The sequence below is a fragment of the Chiloscyllium plagiosum genome, unplaced genomic scaffold (assembly GCF_037043375.1).
Source record: "Chiloscyllium plagiosum isolate Xiang-an unplaced genomic scaffold, Cpla_swu_hap1 HiC_scaffold_33, whole genome shotgun sequence".
In the NCBI taxonomy this organism is placed as follows: domain Eukaryota; kingdom Metazoa; phylum Chordata; class Chondrichthyes; order Orectolobiformes; family Hemiscylliidae; genus Chiloscyllium; species Chiloscyllium plagiosum.
In genome coordinates, this window is record NW_028270171.1 from 13,674,877 (window position 1) to 13,694,147 (window position 19,271).

A 19,271-nucleotide genomic window follows, 5' to 3' on the forward strand; every position below is an offset into this window, starting at 1 on the left:
TGACCTTTGACACAAGTTCAAATTCTCTAAGTGTATCTACCTGAAAATGAGAATAAAACATGCTCTGAAACTTCGCAATTGTATCTGAGATTGTGTATTAAGACATACAGATTTGCAGAATTCTGTTAGTTTGTTACTCTGAGGAATTTGTCTTCCTACCCTTTGAATGACAGTGTTGGGAGTCCATTGAAAAATGGCTAGATTTTATTGAAATTACGTATTTGCTTATTGATTGATAGTGACAGAAATAAAGTGCTTTTGGATCATCTAGTGCAGGCAACTGATGTACTTTGTGGATCCTTTCTGAATCTGCTGTGATCTCCTTGACCTTAGGTCTCAGGAAGTCCAGTTTGAAAATAAAAACACTAAATGTGCTGAGAGATTGAATAGAGTGCCATGCGATAGGCCTCGGGCCTCCATTTCTAAATTGCTGTTAGAAACTTATTGCATGATCAACTTTTCTATCTTTATGTTCAGTCTTTAATTGTTTCAAGAACAACTAACCCTCAACTCAAGCAGTTTCCAAGTGGGGAGATTCTGAGTCTGTTTACATTGCATTCTGTCGAACGTACAGCTCAGACACTGGCTTCCTAGTTCAACATGGTCCATACCCACAGCGATATGGACATGAGAGTCTCTCAACATAAAGTTGAATGTGTTGAACTGAGCAGCCTCCAGTGGAGTGGTGGGCTGTGAGAGTTTGGGGATTGAAGGTCCCCACTCAATGTTAGGGGATGATCACAGCCTTGACGGATGGATTGGTGGAAGCAAGTTACTTTAACCCAGTATCTGATTCAAATACCAGGTTACAGTCTAGCCATTACTTGTCAGATTGAGTTACAAGTTTGAGTATTATACATGGAACCATGGTCCGAGGTCAACCCTGATAAATATTCATGGCGATGAGAGCAGGTCAGAGGCTGGGAGCTCTCCTGTGAATTTCTCAACACCTGACTTTCCAAAGCCTCTCCACCATCTACAAGAATGAAGTTAGGAAAAGCAATGGAATACTTTCCAATTTTCTGGCTGAATGCAGCCTCAAGAACACTGACGAAGCCCCAGGGAAATCTCTCGCCATCCTGAGTTGGAACAATATCACTGTTTCTGAATCCAAGTCCCGGAAGCCCCCCCTCAGCAGCAGCAGCAGCAGCATTATTGTCTCTCCCACACCAGGTGGGCTGTAATAACCAGCTCATCACCACCTCCTGAAGGGTAACTGCGGCTGGGCACGAAACAGAGCCTTGTGATTGGCACACTGAAGATTGACTGAATAAAAATCACCCTGTGACGGGGTGGGGGGTGCAACACTAGAGGGGATTAGGCCTAAGGTGAGAGGGGAAAGATTAAAAATAGGGACCTGAGGGGCAACGTTTTCAGAGAGAGGGTGCTGCTTACATGGAAGGAGCTGCCGGAGGAAGTTGTGGAGGCGGGTATAGTTATAACACTGAAAAGACATTTGGACGGATACATGAATAGGAAAGTTTTAGAAGGACATTGGCCATATGCAGGCAAGTGGGTCTAGTTCAGTTTTGGAAATCTGGTTGGCATGGACAGGTTGTGCTGAAGGGTTTGCTTCTGTGATGTATGACTCTAATGGTGTACAACAGTGTGTTTCTTTAGGGAGGCATGGTGGCTCAGTGGTTAGCACTGCTGCCTCACAGTGCCAGGGACCTGTGTTTAATTCCAGCCTCGGATGACTGTCTGTGTGGAGTTTGCATGTTCTCCCTGTGTCTGTGTGTGTTTCCTCAGAGTGCTCCAGTTTCCTCCCACAGTCCAAAGATGTGCAGGATTGGTGGATTGGCCATGGGAAATGCAGGGTTAAGAGGATTGGATAGGTCTCCACAGGATGCTGTTCAGACTCAATGGGCTGAATGGCCTCTTCCTGCTCTTTCAGGAGTCTGTCGGCATGACTGGATTAATTAAATTAAAAGGATGTATGTAGTGGAATAAATATGTCAACGGCTTTAAACACCCACCCCTTCTTTGAAGGCTGCAGTGTGTACTAGCTACAAAAATCACTGAAACAATCACCAGGATGTCTCTGACGGCCCCCTCCTTAACCCATAACCCCTGAAACCTTGAAAGATAAAGAAAACAGCTATACTGAAGAGTTAGCATCTCCAGGCTCCCTCTCCCAGTCACACCACGGTATACACAGCAGTGTGACACCAACAGCTTTGGTTCAATTCCCATCACTGATTCAAGGTTACTATGAAGGAATCTCCTCAACCTCTTCCCTCATGTTAGGTCTGATGGCCCTCCGGTTTAATCACCATCAGTTGCTCCTCTGTCTAATGCGAGCACAGCCCCAATGGTCTGGTAAGACAATGGCAACACAACTCCCAACTTGGGCAGAAATCACTGCTCCTTCAACATCACTGGGTCAAGTCAAACTGCATCAGGAGAATCCTTCAGCACATGGGAAGCTGGGAGGAAGCTAGGATCAGCCTGGACTGCAAACTTTAGCAGCAAGAATAAATCAAATGGCAGCAACTAACCTCAACTGTTGCTGTGTTATTCCCAGGGCATTGCCATCCTGCTCATTCCAGCTGTAGGTGGCATGGGAGAGTGTGTATTGTAATCCAATACAGCTCAGGAGAATTTGTTTGGCTAACTCCTCACCATGTGACTGACAAGACTGCTTGGGTGTCAATTTCGCCAGCTCTGGGCTGGTAGGCTTGAAGTTTATTGAAAGTCTGGGAGTGGTGCTAGCAGTGAGTCTGTAAATAGGGAGGGACAGTAAAGTGAGGGAGTTATAGTGGGACTATATTGCTACTCCTGGAATGAGTTCTTCCCTGTGTGGAAGGGTTCCTTGATTAAACACCCATTCTAGCTCAAGAGCTGTATGTTTGACCAGTTTATCCTCCATTGTCTGACACAAATGTGCCCACCTACTCATAGTAGTGAGAAGGGGTGAAGATCACAGCTCCATAGGCTGGGCCCACAGGAAGAAAACAGCACTCTTTAGAATGGACTAGTCACATCAGATTTCCAGTGGGAGTTGTACTAGACAACTCATGAGATCATGTCATTCCCAGGTTAGCAGGTTCCTCCAACTAGGCAGAATCAGGAGCCTGATAGACCTCACTCAAGGCCTGTGGGAAGAGGGGAACACGGTGGGCAAATCTGGAAGTGAACATGGAATCAAAAAAGTGTGGGATGTCTAGATTTGATCTAGAGACATTTCCCTTCACAAAATTTGCTTGGGTACAATACTTTTTTGGGACTGAATTGTTGGACAACAGAATCAAAGGTTTGACACCCCAGACTGAAGCCCTAGTGTGGGGGGAAGTGAGGGCAAGGTAGCTCAAAATTTGTCACTACACAACACCATCTTGTAATCTTTGTTCAATTGGCTGGGGGTTGGTGGGTGAGGAAAGATTAATAAGTTTTAGTCCAGTGACATGATGAGCCAAATTGTAAAATGATTACCAGCATCAAGCTCTCCAGAGATAGTGAACAAATTAGAACAAAAGGATCAGTGATCTGAATGAGAGACAGTAAGATCAATCAATACAAGATTTTATTCATTTCCATTCAGGTGATACAGCCATTACATTCTTGCCAACATATTCCTTCTCCCTGGGGGATGCCAGGTTGTCCAAGTCAGTAATGCATTCAGACAAAATCAGACAGTACCCCAGGCCCCACTAACTGCTGTCCTCCAGCGAGAGCCTGTCAAACAGGTACTCTCCCAGCCCATTCTCAGGAGCTCCCAGACGCTTCAGGTTGGTGATGTAGTCCCCAAGTCGCTTGATGATCTCAACCTCCTCATCCAAATAGTGGGTCTCCAGGAAGTCACACAGCTGGAACACAGGAATATTACAACTTGGGCTAATGCAATAATCCAAGACAGTTTTACAATTCTTGCTGCAAGAGATTTGGCCATATAGCTTTAGACAGACAAAAATCTAGCAAGAGATTTTGTACCAGTGAGGATGAAAGCATTTTAGCTGCTTCATGCCATTCTTAATGGGACCCCAGTTATATTGCAATGGACAGTGATCATTCCACTGCAATGGTCTTGAATGTGAATTCAGTGGCCAATATCACTTCAGCACTCCCACCAGATTACAATCCTAGTACCTCCTTGACCTTCTTACTGAAGAGTTGTAATATTGTAACCATCAGTATGATAGAGTGATCAATGTTAGATCAGGACCAAGTGTTGCATTATTGAATTTCAAACCCACAAAGACCAATCAGTGAAGTGTTACCCCGAGGGTCAGGCAGTGATGAGAATGAGGTGGTGAAGCTTACATGAGGGTCAGTCTGGGCAGTGGCAAGTTGGTGTAGATCCAGCAAACTCTGGTTCACATTCTTCTCCAGATCCAGGGCAACCTGCATTGCCTGCAGCCCGTTACCCCACTCATCCCTCTCTGGCTTCTGAAACATGGAAACAAAGGACAGTTAAGGATCAGAATCCCTACAGTGGGATGAAGCAGGCTGATTAGTCATTTGCCCACACCAACCCTCTAAAAAAGTGTAGCCTGTGCATCCCTGGAAACTGTGGGAAACTTAGCATGAGCAAACTGACTTGCACATCTTTGGACTATTAAGACTGAGCAGTTGCCAGTGGCTGGAATTTTGGACCTATGTCCCTGGCACTGAGACAGCAGTGCCAATCAGTGCCATCCTCAAGTCCAGATGAAAATTTGAGGGTGAAGGGGTGTGAAAGGGTATTTTAGGAAGCTTCTCAAGAGAAACATGGAATATACCATCTACAGGGAGTGGGGCAGCTATTCATGACATTTCAGCAACATCTGAACAAAATACTTCAAATGCCAGGGCATAGTGTGCTAAGGACCAAGTGCAGGTAGATGGGATTACTGTAGTTTGGAGTTTTTTTTTTTAAAGACAGGCCCTTTAGTCTGTGACCATGCTATGACTTGGAAATGGAGGAGATCATTGGCTTTCCCAGAGAAAAAAAAAAAAAGAGCTTGCACTTCCCCTTCAGGATGTGAAAACCCAGTCACTGTTGACTTGAAGCCACATCACGCAAGCAGCCATCCCCACCCCACCCTCCATTCCCACCTTCACATCCTGGAGGAGGACTCTGCCTCCACGCTGATTCTGGAATTTCAGCAGCTTCTCTGCATGTTCCTGCTTCTCCTGGGACTGAGCTTTGAAGAACTGGGAGAAATGGTGCAGGGCAACATCATCCCGGTCAAAGTACGACATCTGAAAGAGAACAGTTTACATCCCATTAGCACATCACTGGCCTCCATTCCAGTTATCAGAACGGAAGACTAATTTAGCCCTCAAGATCAGGCTAACTATTCAAGCTGTTAAACCTCTGGGTTCCCAACCATTTTAAACATACCATTGTTGTCCAATGAGCCAGCAGTTCCTTTAACTAGAAGAATCAGAACTCCAGCTTCCTCCTGGCTACATGCCAATTCCATGTGTTTTATCTTTGATCAAACAGCTGGTGAATTGCTCAGCAGGTCTGACAGCATCAGAGGAGAGAAATGCTAATTCAGGTTTCTGCTCATTAACTGTCAGAATCAGAAGATAGCGATTGAATAGAGTTCAAGTAAATGAAGGAAACTAGAGTGCAGGATGTATTCAAGGCAGGAGGGTTCCTAAGCTAGAGAGCACAGGGTTAACATGGATATAAATTGACCCAAGAAGCAGCCTTTTTTCCCCAGAAAGTGGTCCACGTATAGAATGAGGTGCTGGAGGCTGGTACAATTACAACATTTAAAAAAATCATCTGGAAGTATATTAATAGGAAGCTTTTAGAGTGATAGGTACCAAATGGAACTAAATTTAGGATATCTGGCTGGCCTGGAAGAGCTGGATTAGAGAGAGAGTCTGTTTCTGTGCAGACCAGGTCTAGGATGGTAGATTTCAACTATTCTGCATGGAACCGACTGAAGTTGTAACCTTTAACAAGGTGAGGGTTTGGTTGGATGACAAGGAAAGCCACTGGAGTACTAAGTGTAATCTACTCCATTCAACATTAACCAGAGGGTAATACCCAGTCACCAGGACATTTCTGAATGGAATTAGATATCAGAACACAGACAGTAGGCCATTCAGCCCCTCAAGCCTGTCCTGCCATTCAATGAGAAAGTAACCATGAGGCTGCTGCAAGGCACTACACATTAGCCGCAAAGGAACAAAATGGAAATGGAAAATGTTGGACACTGCTGGCACTAATTTAGTCAGGAGAGAGTTTTGTGCAGCTTGTACATCATTGGGATTGGATATACCATACACTTCTTCCTCTGTATGAGTGTGCTCCTATCAATGACGGCCTTTGGATTGTTGCAACAGCAGTTTATTACAGGCCTGTGTATACAGCGCACTCAGACATCCAGAAACCAGTGAACAAGCAGCTGAGTGAATAGTAAAGTGACACTTAAGGAAAAGTCCAATACAGGAAAGGCCTAGCAAGACCCCGAGATTCACCATTACCTGCAGATAACGTCACCAGCTTAAAATGTAAGCTGGAAGGCAGTATGCTTGGTTTGACTTAATCCAAGCAGTTAGCCATTTAGATTTACACCCATAATTGACTCAAACATTGAACCATCATGCTCACAAGTGAATGTTAATGCTACTCCTTTAAGGAGGTTTCATCCTTTGTTTGTGCCCCCCTCAAGATGGGTCATAAAGGCAGGAGGTGCTGCCATGTCTGGAAATCCCTTCTTCAAACTGGCAGGGGAGTGGCCAGTTCAGTTATTTTCTGGGCTTGGTTTGTTTTAACAGAGACTAGTAGCAGAGAAGCTGTTACTCTGAAAATAGATTCCATGCTTCAAATGTTTCTTACTGAATGCTCTAAAAACTCTCCTGGCTGCAAGAATCAGTTTGCATTTACCATTTGCTAAGGGGTGCATTTGAGATTCTGTAAGTATTGGAACAGCTCCTTTGTTGTAATCAGTCAGTTGGGTTCTTAACTAGTTACATTGCTTTAACCAACAAAAGAAAACAGAATTTAAAACAGTGGTTTGGCCAGCTGTATCACCCCTGGATGATCCACTATACATTCGCCTCCATAAGAAAAGCATTATAGTGTCTGGGTGATACTAATGGTTTTGCAAAATCTGGCCTGGTCCAAATAGTCAGTTGAGAACTATGAAGGGGTACAACTCAGGTCAGTGAACATGAGTGATCCATTCTTCCAGGACTTGTCAAGTCATTAAAAGCTAACTGGTTCACTAATAAAAGTAGCTCCCACCTGCACCAAACAGAGCTTTAGGGCCTTCCCAGAGAGCCATATCAGAACTAAAAACACTTCAGTACAGTATGGGCAAACCACTATCTTGGGGGAAAAAAAAGGGGCCATTTTTGTTCTCCTACCACCCTGATTTGAAGGTCTCCATTTCTCCAGTCATTGGATCAAAGGTCTCAGACCACTCCAGCCACCCTATTGGGTGCACCAACACTTCAAGTCAACTCTTCCACCAGGTGAAGGGATGGACAACAAGTGGCTACCTGACCACTATCTAGTCATAAATTGTGACTGCAGAAAGCCAGATAGGCCTCAACTAGAGTCTACTTAAGTGGATGCCAGTCACAGCCTGACATTAAATACTTCTGCTCAGATTCCTGAAGGGCTTATGCCCAAAACATCAATTCTCCTGCTCCTCTGATGCTGCCTGGCCTGCTGCACTTTTCCAGCACCACAACTTTCAATTCTGCTCAGATAAGCCAAGTATCGTTGATAAACACTGCCATAGCTTTTTGTTTTGCAGTACAGAAAAAGTAGCGATGCTTGTTTAGGATTAGCAGAAATTAAAAACAAATATATCACAATACTTTAAAGCAGCCACTAGTCAATGGGTAACTCCATTCCAAATGGAGGATCCAAATGGTTTACAGGATATTCCAATAAAATATCTTGTTTTGACAGCCCTAGCAAGAGTTATGGCTAAAACCATCAGTGAATTTATGCTAACCAAGAACACTACACCCAGCATACATCAGGGAAGGCAAATTGGGGCATTAGTTATTTGTACAGTAGTATCAAACCCTATTGTTGCTGTAACATCAAATTTATCTTGAAGTGATATTTAGGCAAAGCTACAAAAGTCAATCTATAGGAGATTCAAGTTAATTAGAAATAAGGAAACATTTACTTCACATAATAGATTTAATTATAAATAGATACAACACTCACCAAAGACTGATAGAGATAGGAGGCAGTGAGCTCCAGATTAATCTGTTTGTTGACAGCAGCTTCACAATCCTGGTGATAGTTTTGACAAACCTGGGAAGCCATTTTTTTTTGTGATAACTATTATCTTACTAACCTACCCAAAACAAATCACAAACTCAGAATTAACACCAACTCTATCTACACCTTTGGACTTTTATTTATACTCCAGGAGCAGACCTCATTTTATAAAGCAGAAAATGACATCATCAGTGATGGCCAATCACTCTTGTGAATCAATCGATCAGCTGCCATGTCCAATCAGCTCAGAATGGGAATTGGATCCAGATGCCAATCAGAATTCACAATGAGTCATGATGGAATTGGTGATTGACCTTTGACCTCTTACACAAGTGCAAATTCTGTAAGTATATCTGCCTGAAAATGAGAATAAAACATACTCTAAAACTTCACTATTGTACATGAGGTTGTGTATTAAGTTATGCTGAACAGATTTGCAGAATTCTGTTAATTTGTTACTCTGAGGGATTTGTCTTCCTACCTTCTGAATGACAGTGTTGGGAGTCCATTGAAAAATGGCTAGATTTTGTTGACATTAAACATTTGCCTATTGATTGACTGTAACAGAAATGAAGTGCTTTTGGGTCATCCAGTGCAGGCAACTGATGTACTTTGTGGATCCTTTCTGAATCTGCTGTTATCTCTGTGACCTTAGGTCTCAGGAAGCCCAGTTTACAAACCAAAACACTAAATGTGCTGAGTGCCTCAGCCATGTAGTAGGCCTCAGGCTTCCATGTCTAAACTGCTGTTGGAAACATATTGCATGATCAACTTTTCTATCTCCATGTTCAGTTTTTAATTGTTTCGAGAACAACTAGCCCTCAACTCAAGGATGTTTCCAAAAGTAGGAAAGTTTGGTTCTGTTTACATTGTATTCTGTCGAACGTACAGCTCAGCAACTGGCCTCCCAGCTCAACATGGTCCATACCCACAGCAATGTGGACATGAGAGTCTCTCAACCTAAAGTTGATTGTTTTGAACTGAGCAGCCTCCAGTGGAGTGGTGGGCTGTGAGAGTTTGGGGATTGAAGGTCCCCACTCAATGTTAGGGTATGATCACAGCCTTGACGGATGGATTGGTGGAAGCAAGTTACTTTGACCCAGTATCTGATTCAAATACCAGGTTACAGTCTAGCCTTATCGTTTTGGATTGAATTACAAGTTTGAATATTATACACATAACCACGGTCAGAGGTCAACCCTGATAAATATTCATGGCGATGAGAGCAAGTCAGAGGCTGGGAATTCTGTTGTGAAATTCTCAACTCCTGAATTTCCAAAACCTCTCCACCATCTACAAGACCAAAGTTAGGAAACGTGATGGAATCCTTTCCAATCTTCTGTATGAATGCGGGCCCAACAACACTGATGAAGCCCCAGGGAAATCTCTCGTCATCCTGAGTTGGAACAATATCACTGTTTCTGAATCCAAGTCCCGGAAGCCGCCCCTCAGCAGCAGCAGCAGCATCATTCTGGTCTCTCCCACACCAGGTGGGTTGTAATAACCAGCTCATCACCACCTATTGAAGGGTAACTGTGGCTGGGCACAAGCCTTGTGATTGGCACACTGAAGATTGACCGAATACAAAACACCCTGTGACGGGATGGGGGTGTCCACCACTAGAGAGGCATAGGCTAAAGGTGAGAGAGGAAACATTAAAAATAGGGACGTGAGGGGCAACATTTCCAGAGACAGGGTTCTGTGGACATGGAACGAGCTGCCAGTGTTGGAGGCGGGTACAATTATAACATTTAAAAGATGTTTGGACAGATACATGAATGGGAAGGTTTTAGATGGATGTCGGGCATATGAAGGCAAGTGGGACTCGTTTAGTTTTGGAAATTTGGTTGGCATGAACAGGTTGGACTGAAGGGTTTGTTTTTGTGATATATGACTCTATGACTCTAATGTTGTGCAACAATATGTTCCTTCAGGGTGGCACGGTGGCTCAGTGGTTAGCACTGCTGCCTCACAGCGCCAGGGCCTTGGGTTTGATTCTAGGCTTGGGCACAAAGCTGTTGACCCCAGGAAACATTGAGGAGCTCAAGAGGGACTGCGCAGGTTGGAGAACCGTGAAGCCCCTCTTTGAGTCCCCAGCGGACTGGTGGGAAACAGTTAAAGGGAACATCAAGAGGTTCTTCATCCTCAAAGGTGTTCAGGAGGCGAGAGAGAGGTGGGGAAAACTGTCCCAGCTCCAGGAAAGTATGCAGAACTTGCTCTTGCTGCAGACAATTGGGGTCGATGTCATGGAGGACCTCCAGGAGGTGAAGGGCCAGCAAGCCTCGCTCTTTGCCTTGGAGGCCTCCAAGATAATCTTCTGGTCCAGGTTCCACTCAGTGGAGCAGGACGAGATGTGCTCACGTTTCTTCTTCTAGAAGGTGCACAAAGCGAGCTCTGTGCTCAGCAGCCTGAAGGAAGAAGATGGCTCGATAACGTCATCTCAGGCTGACGTCATGAGGATCAACAAATCCTTCCATGCCAGTCTGTATGACGCGAAGCCGACTGACAGCGCGGCCTCCCTCTCCCCCTTCCCCTACAAGCGGAAGGGGGAGAGGGAGGTACTCAGAAATTGGAGATTAATCTCACTATTGAATGCGGATTACAAAATTTTATCAAAGGTAATCGCCAACCGGGTCAGGTCTGCTCTGGGATCGGTGATTCACCCTGACCAAACCTGTGCTGTGCCGGGCAGGAAGATCGCTGAGAGTCTCGCACTCCTCAGGGATACGATCGCCAACGTGCAGGACAGAGGGTTGGACACCTGCCTGATAAGCCTGGACCAGGAGAAAGCCTTTGACAGGATATCACATAGGTATATGAGAGATGTTCTCTCCAAAATGGGCTTTGGGGAGGGAATCTGCAATTGGATCAGACTGCTCCACACCAACATTGTCAGAGCAGTCTCAATCAATGGGTGGGAATCAGATAGCTTCCCAGTCAGATCTGGAGTCAGACAGGGCTGCCCTCTCTCTCCTGCCTTGTTTGTGTGCTGCATAGAGCCATTTGCCGAGTCCATCAGGAAGGATGCGGGCCTGAGAGGGGTGACTATTCCTGGCAACGGGGGCCTGCAGGTTAAGGCCTCCCTGTACATGGATGACGTTGCAGTTTTCTGCTCGGATCTGCTATCCATGCGCAGACTCATGTGCATATATGACCAGTTCGAACGGGCCTCGGGGGCCAAGGTAAACCGAGGCAAGAGTGAGGCTATGCTCTTCGGGAACTGGGCCGACCAATCCTCGGTCCCCTTCACCGTCAGGGCCGACCACCTGAAGGTGCTGGGTATTTGGTTCGGGGGGCTGGGGTGTGCGCCAAGTCTTGGGAGGAGCGTATCAGCAAAGTGAGGCAGAAACTGGGCAGATGGAAACTACAGTCGCTCTCCATCGCGGGAAAAAATCTGGTCATCAGGTGTGAGGCACTGTCATTGCTGTTATACGTGGCACAGGTCTGGCCTATTCCCAGAACCTGTGCCGCTGCAGTCACCCGGGCCATCTTCCAGTTTATATGGAGGTCAAAGATGGACCGGGTCCGAAGGGACTCGCTGTACAAAGATCGGGGGAAAAAATACACCCAATGCCACCCTCACCCTGATGGCCACCTTTGTGTGTGGCTGCATCAAGCTGTGTGTGGATCCCCGGTACGTAAACACCAAGTGTCACTACGTACTGAGGTTCTACCTGTCCCCGGTGTTGCGAAGGATGGGCCTGGCCTCGCTGCCGCGGAATGCTCCGAGTAGTTGGACCGTTCCGTATCACCTGTCCTTCGTGGAGAAGTTTATGAAGAAAAACACCTTTGACCACAAGTCCATCCTGAAGTGGTCAGCACGTAGTGTCCTTGAGACCCTTCGGGAAAAGGAGAGGGCTGATCCTATCGAGCGGTTCCCTGAGCAGACTGTCAAAGTCATTTGGCAGAATGCCTCATCGCCAGAACTTTCCAACAAGCACCAAGACATGGCTTGGCTGGTGGTGAGAAGGGCTCTGCCTGTGAGATCCTTCATGCACACCCGGACTCTCTGCCGCACCGCACGCTGCCCTCGAAGCGGCTGCGGGGGGGGGAAACGAGACTGTCACACACCTCCTTCTGCAATGTGCCTACGCAGAGGAAGTCTGGAGAGGAATGCAGTGGTGTTTGTCGAGGTTCGTCCCGAGCAGCGCCGTGACGCGGGACTCCGTGCTCTACGGTCTGTTCCCCGGGACGCACATTGAGACGAACATCAACTGTGCCTGGAGGATCATCAACTCGGTGAAGGATGCTCTCTGGGCGGTCCGAAACCTGTTGATCTTCCAGCTGAAGGAGTTGACCCCGACTGAGTGTTGCAGACTGGCACATTCCAAGGTCCAGGACTACGTGTTGAGAGACGCGCTGAAGCTTGGGGCAGCTGCTGCCAAGGCGCGGTGGGGAAAGACCACCATGTAACATCTGCCTGCAGTCATTTGGGCTCTGCTGACGCCTCAGCTAAATATATGGATATATGATTGATAAACATACAGACCTGTATATATAAAAATGATAAATTCTGATCTCTATGTAAAGAAATGGAATGTTTACATATGTATGGCATGACCAACTGTACAGACCATCAAAATATTTTATGAATAAAGTATATTTGAAATAAAAAAAATTCTAGCCTCAGGCAACTTTCTGTGTGGAGTTTGCATGTCCTCTATGGCTGTGGGTTTCCTCGGAGTGCTCCAGTTTCCTCCCACAGTCCAAAGATGTGCAGCATCAGTGGATTGGCCATGGGAAATGCAGGGTTAAGGGGATTGGGTGGGTCTGAACAGAATGCTGTTCAGATGATTGATGCAGACTCAATGGCCTTTTCTTGCCCTATAGGGAGTCTGAGGGCATGCCATGATAGATTAAAATTAAAGGATTTATGTAGTGGAATAAATATGTCAAAAGCCTTATTGACCCACCCCTCCCTGAAGGCTAGGATGTGTACTAGCTACACAAGTCACAGAAACATACACCAGGATATCTAACAGCCCACTCCTTAACCCATGATACCTAAAACCTTGAAAAATAAAGGAAACAGCTGTACAGGAAAGTCAGCATCTCCAGGTTTCCTCTCCTAGTCACACCACCATTCACAGAGCAATGGGATGCCAACAGTGTGGGTTCAATTCCCATCACTAATTTGAGGTTATTATGGAGTCTCCTTCTCAACCTCTTCCCTTGCCTGACGTCTGGTGGCCCTCAGGTTTAATCATCACCAGTCTCTTCTAATGAGAGCACAGCCCAATGGTCTGTTAAGACTATGGCAACACAGCAACTCCCAACTTGGTAAGAAATCACTGCTCCTTCACTGTTACTGAATCAAATTGCATCTGGAGAATCCCTCAGCACATTGGAAGCACTGACTGCAAACTGCTGACTTTAGCAGCAAGGATAAATCAGGCAGAAGCATGTAACCCTGAGCATTGCTGTGTTATTCCCAGGTCACTGTCACCCTGCTCATTTCAGCTGTAGGTAGAAATGGAGAGTGTGTATGTGCTTTGTAATCCAATACAGCTCAGGAGAATTTGTTTAGCTGACTCATGTGACTGGCAAGACTGCTTGGAGTGAATTTCCCCAGCTGTGGGCTGGTAGGCTCAAAAGTTTAAGTACAGTAGCAGTGCATCTATAAATATAGGGAGGAACAATAAAGTGAGGAAGCCATAGCAAGACTATTGTTACTTCAGGAATGAAGTCTTCCCTCTGGATGGGCTCCTTGATTAAATACCCATTCTACTCAAAGGCCCCTATCAAGAGCTTTGTTTGATCTGTTTATCCATTTGTCTGACACTGTGGCCAACTGCTTATGGCAGTGACGAGACAAGGGGCAAAGATCACAGGCCCCTATGCTGGCCCAAACCCCCACTGGCTCTGTAGGCTGGAACCACAGGAAGAAAACAGCAACATTAGAATGAATTAGTCACTTTAGAGTTCCCGAGAGAGCTGTACTAGACAAGTTGAGATCATATTCTCAGGTTAGCAGGTTCCTCCAACTGAGGAGAACCAGGGGCCTAAAGGACCTCATATCCAAGGCCTGTGGGAAAGGTGAACACCTAGTGGTCAAATCTGGAAGTGAACATCAAATCAAATATGTGGGATGTCCAGACAGTCTTTTGAAGAGCTATGGAAACTTTCAATTTGCTACAACTGTACCCATTAAGTCCAGAAAAGTATAATTGCTGGACAAAAGAATTAAAGGTTAGATATCACACGACTGCAATCCCCCAACCTGAAGTCCTAGTTTTGGGTTGGAGTGGGGGTAGAGTAGCTTGAATTTGTCACTACATAGAACTCCTAGTTTTCCTTGTCCAATTGACTGGGGTTTGGTGGGTGAGGAAAAGTTAATAAATTTTAGTCCAGTGATGTGATGAGCTGGATTGTAGAATGATTACTAGCATCAAGTTCTCTAGATATAACAAATTCATGTGAAGTATCAGTGGTCTGAATGATGGACAGCAAGATTTTATTCATTTCCATTCAGGTGGTATAGCCATTACATTCTTGCCAACATGTTCCTTCTCCCAGGGGGTGGGGAGGAGAGTCAGATTGCATTACTGACTTCACTTGGACATTCAGACAAAAGCAGATAGTACCCCAGGCCCCACTAACTGCTGTCCTCCAGCGAGAGCCTGTCAAACAGGTACTCTCCCAGCCCATTCTCAGGAGCTCCCAGACGCTTCAGGTTGGTGATGTAGTCCCCAAGTCGCTTGATGATCTCAACCTCCTCATCCAAATAGTGGGTCTCCAGGAAGTCACACAGCTGGAACACAGGAATATTACAACTCATTACATTAGCACAATCCAAGTTTACAATTCCCATTGCAAAACAGACTGGGCCATAGCTCTAGACAGAAGTCAAGCTAATGGCTGGATATTGTGCCAGGGAGGATGATAGCATTTTAGCTGCATCAGTTTCTTAACTGGAGCCAGTTGTATTGTGGTGTATGGTGATCATTCTACTGCAATGATCCTGAATGAGGATTCAGTGGCCAATATCACTTCAGCAGTCCCACCAGATTAGAATCCAAGTTCCTCCTTGACCTTATTGCTGAGTTGTTGTAACATTGTAACCATCAGAATGGATCTGGAGTGATCAGTTAGATCTGGACCAAGTGTTGCATTATTGAATTTCAAACCCACAAAGACCAACCAGTGAGGTGCTGCCCTGAGGGTCAGGCAGTGATGAGAATGAGGTGGTGAAGCTTACATGAGGGTCAGTCTGGGCAGTGGCGAGTTGGTGTAGATCCAGCAAACTCTGGTTCACATTCTTCTCCAGATCCAGGGCAACCTGCATTGCCTGCAGACCGTTACCCCACTCATCCCTCTCTGGCTTCTGAAACATGGAAACAAAGGACAGTTAAGGATCAGAATCCCTACAGTGGGATGAAGCAGGTTTAGCCCATTTGTCCACACCAGCCCTCAAGAGGGTCCTACACTGACCCTACCCCATTCCTGTAATCTTGGGTTTTTTCCATGGAAAAACACATTAGCCTGGGCATCCCTGGAAACTATGGGCAACTTAGCATGACCAAACTGACCTGCACATCTTTGGACTAAGACTTATCAGTTGCCAGAGACTGGAATTGGACCTGGGTCCCTGGCACAGTACCATCCTCAAGTCTTGATGAAGGTTTGAGGAGGAAGGGATTGAGATGGTATTGGAGGAAGTTTTAGAAAAATGGAATGTACCACTTGAGGAGCATGGGGGAGGCAGCTAGTCCAGTGACACTTCTGCATCTGGACAAATATTTCAAGTGCCAGGGCAGTGGCCTCAGGACAAAGTGCAGGTAGATGGGATTAGTGTAGTTTGGGGTTTGTTGGTCAGCACAGACCAGAGGGCCTGTGTTGATGCTGTGACAGGGCAATGGAGGAGATCTTGGGGAAGCCAATCAAAAAGCTTTTCACTTCCCCTTCAGGAGGTGCAAACCCTGTCACTGACTTGAAGCCACATCACAAGAGCAGCCATCTCTCCACATCCCAACATTCCCACCTTCACATCCTGGAGGAGGACTCTGCCTCCACGCTGATTCTGGAATTTCAGCAGCTTCTCTGCATGTTCCTGCTTCTCCTGGGACTGAGCTTTGAAGAACTGGGAGAAATGGTGCAGGGCAACATCATCCCGGTCAAAGTACGACATCTGAAAGAGAACCATTTCCATCCCATTAGCACATCACTAGCCTCAGATTAATTGAGAGAAGATGACTAGTTTAGCCCTCAAACATCAGACCAACTATTCAAGCTGTTAAACCTGGGTTCTCAACCATTTTAGTATTGTCCAATGAGCCAGCAGTTCCTTTAACTGGACAATTTGAAACAACCTCAGCTTCTTCCTGGGGACATGCAAAAGTGTTTTATTTTGGATTAAACAGCTGGTGAATTGCTCAGCAGGTCTGACAACAGAAATGCTGAATTCATGTTTCTGCTCAGTAACCGCTATCTAAAATTGGAAGATATGGAGATTGAATAGGCTTTGAGCAAGTTAAGGAACCTGCAGTGCAGGAGCCAAAACTAGTGGGCACATGATTAGAGGGGGAGGAGAGGGGGGGGGGTAGATGTAGCAGACCCAAGAGACAGCTTTTTCCAGAGGGTGGTGCATATATGGAATGAGCTGCCAGAGGAAAATGGTGGAGGCTGGTGCAATGACAACAGTTAGTAGGCATCTGAATAGATTAGAAAGGGTTCAGAGGGATATGGACCAAGTGGGACTACATTTAGGATATCTGGCTGGCATGGAAAAGCTGAATTGTAGAGTCGGTTTCTGCACTGTACATTTCACCATCGGTTGAAATTTCATTTGGTTCCATGCAGAACATTGGAAGTTGTAACCTTTAACAAGGTGAGGGTTCAGTTGGGTGACAAGGAAAGCCATTGGAGTACTAAGTGCTGTCTACTCCATTCGATATTAACCAGAGGGTAATACCTAGTCACCAGGACATTCTGAATGGAAGTAGAGATACAAAACATCAGAACAGGGACAGAAGGCCATTCAGCCCTGAAACCTGTTCAGCCAATGAGGAAGTAGCCATGAGGCTGCATTGTTCCTTTGGGGCTAAACTGGATGTTGGACACTGCTGGCACTAAGTTAGTCAAAAGACAGTTTTCTACCACTTGTAGATTGTTGGGATTAGATGTACCATACACTTGATCTGTATCAGTGTGTTCCTATCTTGAGGATGAGGGGAATGAGAGAAAGGGGCCTCAGGTGTTGGCTAAGGAAAGCCTGCCCAATGACAGCCTTTGGATTGTTGCAGCAACAATTATAGGCTTATGTAGTGCATTCAGACATCCAGAAACTTGTAAGCAAGCAGCTGAGTGATAAGTAAAACGTGAGCAAGTTCACTGCAGGAAAGAGCTCGTGTGACCCTAGAGACAACCATTATCTACAGATAATATCACCTGATTAAAGTGTAACTGAAAACAGTGTGACTTAATCCAACAAGTTTAAACCATTTAAGTCTGCACCCATAACTGGCTCAAACATTTGAACCATCACATTCACAAGTGAATGGTGCAACAATGCTACCCTTTAGCAAGGTCAGTTTGACCTTTGTCTTTCTCAAGACAGGGTTACAAAGGCAGAGGAGAGATATGTCTAGATATAGCTACTTTAAACAATGGCAGGAGAGAGTGTCCAGTTCAGGTTTTCAAAGTAGTGTAACTTAGAAGCTGTTGCTGTGAAAAAGAGGCTATGCTACAGATTTCTTGCCTGACTGAAATCTGTCTGCAAGAGTCAGATTTTGAATCTATTAGCAAAGGGATGTTATGATGTTGCAATGGAGTCAGTCAGGTTTGCAAATACTTTAGGAAGAGTTCTGCCTTTTGTTTAAACCTACATTCTGTTTTGTAAGCAGCAGAGTGGATTGACCAGCTGCATCAGTCCTGGAATATCCACTAACCAGCTGCTTTTAAAGTGAGGCTTGGGTCTGGGCTTGCTTTTCAGTGTAGAGGGATCTGACCTGGTCCTCAAATAGTGCATTGTTGTTTATGTGGGGGCACAACTCAGGTCAAAGTGGAAATGGGTGGTCTAGTGTGTTCTGGGATACTGTCAAGTTAAATTAAACTAAACTAGCTCACCAATGAAAGCTGTACCCACCTCTAAACAGCTTTAGAGACTTCATTCTCATCACATGAGAGCCTCTAAACAGAGGAGCCCAGAGTGTGATGAGTATTCTCCATGTCTAGATGACAGCACTTAACGTTCAAGCAGCAGACACCATCCGGGATAAAACAGCCCACTCCATTGGTACTTAATTCTCCACCTGTCAGTGATTAACAAGTACCCTGCAACATTTATCAAACCCTTCCAGAAAGAAAATCTAACACTTCAGCAGGGCATGGGCAAATCAGCACCTGTATAAATAGGCCATTTCAATTCCTATGCCTACCTTGGGTGGATTGAGGCCTACTTGTGGTCAGGGTGTGACTGGAATCCACAAATACTCTGCTTATCTGAGCAGAAGTATCAACAAATACAACTGGAACTCCTTTCACAAGGAGTTGTTATTTTTGATCAGAAAAAATAAAGCATAAAACAATGTCACATTACAGTGGCAGAATGGGGACTAGCCAGTGGACACTATTCCACTGGATGGTTGACCAAAATGGCATCTAAAAACAGCTCAATAAAATATCCCATTTTGACAATCCAACAGAGGGAATAGCAGTTACTGCAAGTCACAACCCTCAGTTGTAAGTTGACCCCAAGAACAATTCACCCTGCATACATCACTGAAGGCAAGCTGCTGGGGGGGGGGGGGGGGGGGGGGTGGATTCATTATTTTACATCAGTATCATACCCTATTGTTGCTCTAAGAGTATTTACCTTGAAGGAAACAGCTACAAAACTCAATCTACAAGAGCATCAAGTTAATTAGAAATTTACTTCACACAATAGATTTAATTGTAAATAGAGACAAAACTCACCAAAGACTGATAGAGATAGGAGGCAGTGAGCTCCAGGTTAATCTGCTTGTTGACAGCAGCTTCACAATCCTGGTGATAGTTTTGACAAACCTGGGAAGCCATTTTGCACTACCTTCCTCACCAAACCATAAATTTAATCTCAGCACCAACTACACCTAAACCATCGCAGCCT

At 45.4% G+C, this 19,271-nt stretch overlaps 1 protein-coding gene across 1 annotated transcript; it reads right to left on the reverse strand.

The window, feature by feature from the left end:
- Positions 1-3,650: 3,650 nt before the first annotated feature.
- LOC122542228 (ferritin, middle subunit-like) lies at positions 3,651-19,201 on the reverse strand. Its single transcript, XM_087978052.1, has 6 exons — positions 19,100-19,201; positions 16,167-16,313; positions 15,384-15,509; positions 5,035-5,181; positions 4,261-4,386; positions 3,651-3,806 (listed from the first exon to the last, which is right to left on the reverse strand). The coding sequence occupies exons 1-6, from the start codon at positions 19,199-19,201 to the stop codon at positions 3,651-3,653; spliced, it is 804 nt and encodes a 267-aa protein (XP_087834178.1).
- Between the last annotated feature and the right edge of the window lie 70 nt (positions 19,202-19,271).

What these genes read in the sequence shown, in the direction of transcription:
- LOC122542228 (XM_087978052.1), bottom strand. Translation starts at nt 19,201, where the DNA reads ATGGCTTCCCAGGTTTGTCAAAACTATCACCAGGATTGTGAAGCTGCT. An exon ending in TCCTCCTCCAGGATGTGAAG is followed by an intron (nt 15,510 to 16,166) that starts GTGGGAATGTTG and finishes TCCATGTTTCAG; the next exon opens with AAGCCAGAGAGGGATGAGTG. An exon ending in CTGCCCAGACTGACCCTCAT is followed by an intron (nt 3,807 to 4,260) that starts GTAAGCTTCACC and finishes CCTGTGTTCCAG; the next exon opens with CTGTGTGACTTCCTGGAGAC.